We start from the raw sequence: 5370 nt of genomic DNA on the forward strand, positions 1-5370 counted from the left end.
TTCCCTCCTTTTGGCAGGAGAGAGGCATTTTTAGCCCAGCTGTGTTAACTAGGATGCACTAAAAAATAGTTGAACTCAAATCCAGATATTGCAGTAGTTCTGGAGCCTGCCTGCCTTCCATTGTGATGATACCTTCCTCGGTTTTTATTTGGGGGGGCAGGGTTAGCTAAAGGTTTGCCTTTCCTCTCTTGCTGTTCAAAAGACTCTCACACAAAAGCCCTTTTCTACACAGAAGAATCAGTGATACATTAAGTACAAAAAGTATCAGCAGGTAACTTGATGTGTGGGGAGGGAGAAGAGAGAAAGAAATGTATATACGCCTATACATGTGCACACATACCCCGACCTGTAATAATTGTAAGAAAGGAAAAGAAAATATATATATAAACATTTCTTTTCCTTTCTTTCAATTATTACAGGTGGGGGTATGCATGTGTATGTGTGTGTATTTTTTTCTTTCTAGAAAGAATATATCTATATATCTATTTATCTGTGTGTGTATATACAATTTTCTCTTCCTTTCTTTCAATATATATATTTCTTTTCCTCTCTTTCAGTTGTTACAGGTGGGAGTATTTAAACAAAGATGTGACATGAATCTCGTCAGTATTTCTTTTGAGGCCATAGTCACCCATGTATGTTTTGCCTTTTTGCTGGTCTCGTTCTGCCTGTGTAATTGTGTAAGTGAAAAGAAACTGGATGTGAAAACTCTGGATTCTGTAATTAGAGCAGGGAAGTGTTTCTAATATGGATGAAAGCATGCTTCCATGTGGACTTGGGATGTGGCTTGTGTGGTGTATCCTTTTAAGAACTGTGCCTTGCCCTTCTTTTTCAGAAATTGTTTCTTTGCAACCTCACTTCCATCTGTGCTGACTGCATGCCTTAAGTAGGGCAGGTCCAGGTGTGATAAGCAATTACATCAGAAGTCTTTCAGAATTTTCTTCAGAAGGAAAGAGGTTGGGTGCCCGCAGCAGATGGATAGGATTGGAAATGAAAAGGTTTCCAATTGATTTAGAAAAACAGCTCTCAGTTTGGTTACCTTGTGCTACATTGTTACATGTTTAAAACATGCTTTTCAGCAGACTCAAGCCTTTTTATGCATCTCTGTGATGGTGTAACCAAACAGCTCCTGTTTATTTTACAATGTAAGTTATGATCCTGCAAGTACCTGCATGTGGGTGTTGTTGCCCCCCCTCCATCTTTTCCAGCAATCAAGCAAGCCAGAGGGGCTGCATGTGTGCAGAGCTCTATTGTCAGAAGACACTTGCATGATTCTGGATTTAAGGGGCCCCTAGCCGGTTGCGTAGGCCCAAAGTTTGTTTTATGTTTAAAAATAAAAATCAGATCAGTAGAAATATTTCCATGATGTAAATTTTAATCAAGGAAATAGTTTTCTTTGGCTGTAAACATTCCCCTGTAGAATCTGTGAACTAATGATTGCAGGAAGATGCTTTTATATCAGAGCAGTGATATAAAAGCAGAGCAGTGATCTTGTCTGCCTTGTGCAAGATGAAGGTAGTGCAAACCAAAATATTAACATGGGAAGCAGAGTTTAAAATGGAAATCATTTTACATCCAGGGGAATAACATTTCATTGGTGCTGCTCAACTTTCCTTTCTCTATGCATTGGTTTCTCTTGGGCACAGGTTTTAAGAGACTTGTCCAAACTAGCCTTTGTTTGACATTTCCCTTGAATAAAAGCTTAAAACTTGAGGTGAATTGTAGTTTTTATAATGTGCTGACACTGGTTGGTTTGGGTTTTTTTGCCTTCTTGCTGCAACTTAAAAAAAACAAAAAACACAAAAGGAAAATATGTAGCAGTCTCCACAGTATTTGTTTCTGCAGCATAAACATTAGCAATAGCCCAGGGCATCTTCCTAACCCAGAATACCATGGTGTTTTTTTTGTTTATCTACAACCTCTTTTATTGTGGAAGACAAACATTATTGACTTAGGGCAACTTTATTGAAAACATCAAGGATAAATTTGGTCTCCTGTTTCTTTTTTTTGATACTGTACTTTAACTCTGCTTTGTTCCGACCTATTAGTAATAAACTACCTGTTGTTTCAAAGCTTTTCTTTACAAAGGCAGGTCAGTCTGTTAGTTGGAACTGGATCTCATTGCCAAAGAAGCAGGACGAGAGAGATTTTACAAACAGCTTTTTAAAATATAGGCTAAGTCTTAGGAAATCCAAATATGGCATATACATTTTGATCTATCTTGGCTGAAGCCATAACTTGTATCTTATAGGGTTTATCAGGGTAGTGCAGCTGCAGTCCTGGCAAGAGAAAAATGGCCCTGGGGAGAAACAAAAATGTGTGCGCGCTTGGAAAAGGCAAAAATTGACTGCTGTGGTCTGGGCAGTGCTATGAAAACTAAATTGACTGCAGTTGACCAGTCCTGGGCAGCCTGTTTTACCAGTAGAACAAGTGGCATCATATACAGGCACACTGACTGGTCAGCTGCAAGGTCAGGACCTAAATCATCTTTGGTTCCTGCCACCAGCAGTGGATGACCTACCATTTAAAATATAGAGAGAGATCCTTGCTAAAACCATTGGTAATCTATTCTCACAGGAGCAGGGGTGTGTGCTTCCATGTTAGTTTTCTGTTTATATTAAGGATTCTGCCATTTCTTTAAAAACCTTTTATCAGTTTAGGCATAAGGGCACTGAGCAGCATTGTTCTTCCCCCAAGAAATAATGTGGTTACATTTTGTTCTAAAGTCTGTCTGTCAGATCCTGGCCTTGTTGAAGAAAAATGAGAGTATTTGATGTGATATAGGAATAAGGGATCATAAATTAATTGGTGTCACATTTGTGTTACTATTAACCATTTTTTTTGCTTTCCAGAGTGTTGTGTTTCAATACTTAATTTCACCAAATTAGTTCACTGCTAATATACTGTAATCTAATAACTGAAAATGGCTTCTCTGTTTCCTGCTGAAGTTTATATAAAATATAATTCTTCAGTGTATTCCTCAAATGTGTGTCAGAATGTTGGACAGCAAATACAGACAGAAGTGCCCAGTCTGCAGTATTTTTTCTCTTATTTCTATTAATCTTGCACAGCTGTCCCTTTCCTGGCCCCCAAAGAAGAAGCCTCTGCAAAGATGGAAAAAAATGAAGTTACAAACTGAATATATTACCCAGTTGCACAAATCTTGAGCAGTATGTTTGGCCAGTGTAAATAGTCATGCTGATTAACCTTTCAGTTTGGGATGTTGTACCAACAGTTAACTGATCATAATGGGATATGTGGTGAAATATTAATTTGAAAACTTAGTACTAACTTAGTAAAGTGGGCCATGGCACCCAAGGGTCACTTTTTAAATTGGTTTTCTCAGGCATTTGACAATTTGGGGGGGGGGGTCAGAAATAGCTGTTACTGCTATTTCTTGTTAACTATTTGAACCAAAGCAGTATTACAAATAGAAACAATATTCTGACATATACCTCTTCAAGACATAATAAAAAAGCCAAGTGGAGGAAAAGAGTGAACTTAATTATGACAGTCAGAGGCATTGAGCAGAAAGGATTATTTTAACATTTCTTAAATGTGACAGCACAGTACATTACTTATTTCAACTAGGAACACGGTCTCATGGAAGAAACCACTTAGTATAGTTAGCTTCATAAATCCTATGGTTCAAGTTGATTTTATTGCTTTTCTATATATTTTTCTAATTTGCAGATACAACACTTGATGCTGTGGCTTTTATGTTGTACAAAGATAGGTTGAGCAGGTAAAACTAAACTTGGTTTCAGAGATGACCAAATTAATTACAGCTGGGATTCTTTAAAGGGGCTTTTGTGCCTAAGATCCCCAGGCACCTCTGAGAATCCTGCTGTACCTCGTTTGGATTGTAAGAGTTCATGGACTGAGATGCATGGATACATTCTTGGATCTCCTGCTGCTCATACAAATGACCTTTAGCATTCCCAAAGAGTCAGATTTTTCCCATTCATCTACCTCTCAATAATGCATTAGCAACACATAATTCTCCATAGCAAAAAAAAAAAAAGTGTGCGCAGTAGTAAAGTTAAGCCTATTCCTATAAAAATATATACAGTTTGCAGAACAGGATTTTGCACCTTCATCAGATGAATTCAGTCTAAGATCCTGTGACCAGCAGAAATGTGTGATTGATAACCCTTTTTTTCCTGCAGGTATCAGTGTATATATGTGACATGAACCCTACTGTGGACTGGTGGGGTTTCATGGGGTGCCATGCAATTTTTCTTTTATTTATTTTACCGATCTGATGCGGGTATTCTCACTGGAATGTTATGCAGTATCTGTATCACTTTTATCACTGTATAGATTGTTATGCTGTTTTTTGTCTATCTTTATGATTTTGAACATGGTTTAGCCAAGGGACTGAGATGCATACTTAAGGAAAAGTGAGGCAGAATTGCTGTATGCCCCAGAACACAATGGCAAGGGCATAGACAGTTGCCACTCCCACTGGCAGACGGGTCCACTCGTGGGATTGGCGACCAAGTTACTGTCTGCTTGTAAAGCAAAAAATAGGTTCAAAATAGAGATGTATCTGAGAAAAATTGCTGTAATCTAGAGGTGCTCCAGGTGACTTGGGGAGACAGGAAATTTTTGGAGGATTCTGAGACTTGTGGGGTGTATCTACACATGCAATTAATGTGAAGCAATAAACTGTAATAAACTCCCCTCTCACTGGCCAGAGAGAGGTTTAATTCCCTACTCCCTGTCCCACCGGCAGGGACCCAAGCTGGGTCTGCTGAGTGCTCCCTCCTCCCCCTCCCACCGCCTCCTGGAGTGGCTCAGGAGTGGCAGGAATGGGAGGGGGAGTCATCACTGCAGGCAAGAGAAAGCCGTCTTGGCCCAGGATGGCTGTTTTTTTCTCCCATTGCCTCCAACTGGCTGCTGCTGCACCGTGCAGTGCCGTTTGGGGCTGGAGGAGCTTCCATCAGCCCGGCAGCTTCAGCCCAGCTCAGGTTGAAGCCGCTGGGCTGAAGAAGCTACCCATGTCATGCCAGCTTCCCCTCGCCTGCAGTGGTGACTGTCCATTTCTGCCTCTTGGGGAGGAACCAGCGGGGGAGCTTCAGCCCTGCAGTTTTTGCCCCATGCGTGGAGCTCCAGCTGCAGTCTCTGGACTGAAGCCTTACACCTGGGTGCCTTCCAACTTCCAAGGCATCTGGGAGCCAGAGCTCCATGTGTGGGGGCAGAAGCTTCCTGCCCCCACACCCAGAGTGGTGCGGTGCAGCGTGGTGCGGCTACAGCAGCTGCACGTGAGGGGAGCAGAGCAGTTCCCTACCCTGGCCAGCCTGCAGCTGCTTGTTAGGCTGCAGCTCTGGGTGCTGCACAGGGCAAGGGGCAGCACGGTGGTGGCTG

General features: G+C 41.3%; 1 protein-coding gene across 8 annotated transcripts in view; it reads left to right on the forward strand.

Annotated features, from left to right (window-relative positions):
* PRELID2 (PRELI domain containing 2) overlaps window positions 1–5370 on the forward strand; it is an 80115-nt gene that overhangs the window by 30173 nt on the left and 44572 nt on the right. For 3 of the 8 annotated variants that reach the window (XR_003095125.1, XM_025209539.1, XM_025209544.1), the window contains exon 1: window positions 439–680. The exons of 1 other annotated variant lie outside the window; for it this stretch is intronic. Coding sequence is in view for 6 of the 7 variants with exons in the window: in XM_025209539.1 (XP_025065324.1) it covers window positions 594–680 (87 nt within the window). In the remaining variant the exon portion in view is untranslated. Of the gene's footprint in view, window positions 1–438; window positions 681–5370 lie in introns of those variants that run through there. 4 more of the 8 variants (XM_025209541.1, XM_025209538.1, XM_025209537.1 and 1 more) reach the window with 4 other exon arrangements.

The sequence above is a fragment of the Alligator sinensis genome, unplaced genomic scaffold (genome assembly GCF_000455745.1).
Source record: "Alligator sinensis unplaced genomic scaffold, ASM45574v1 scaffold135_1, whole genome shotgun sequence".
NCBI lineage: Eukaryota > Metazoa > Chordata > Crocodylia > Alligatoridae > Alligator > Alligator sinensis.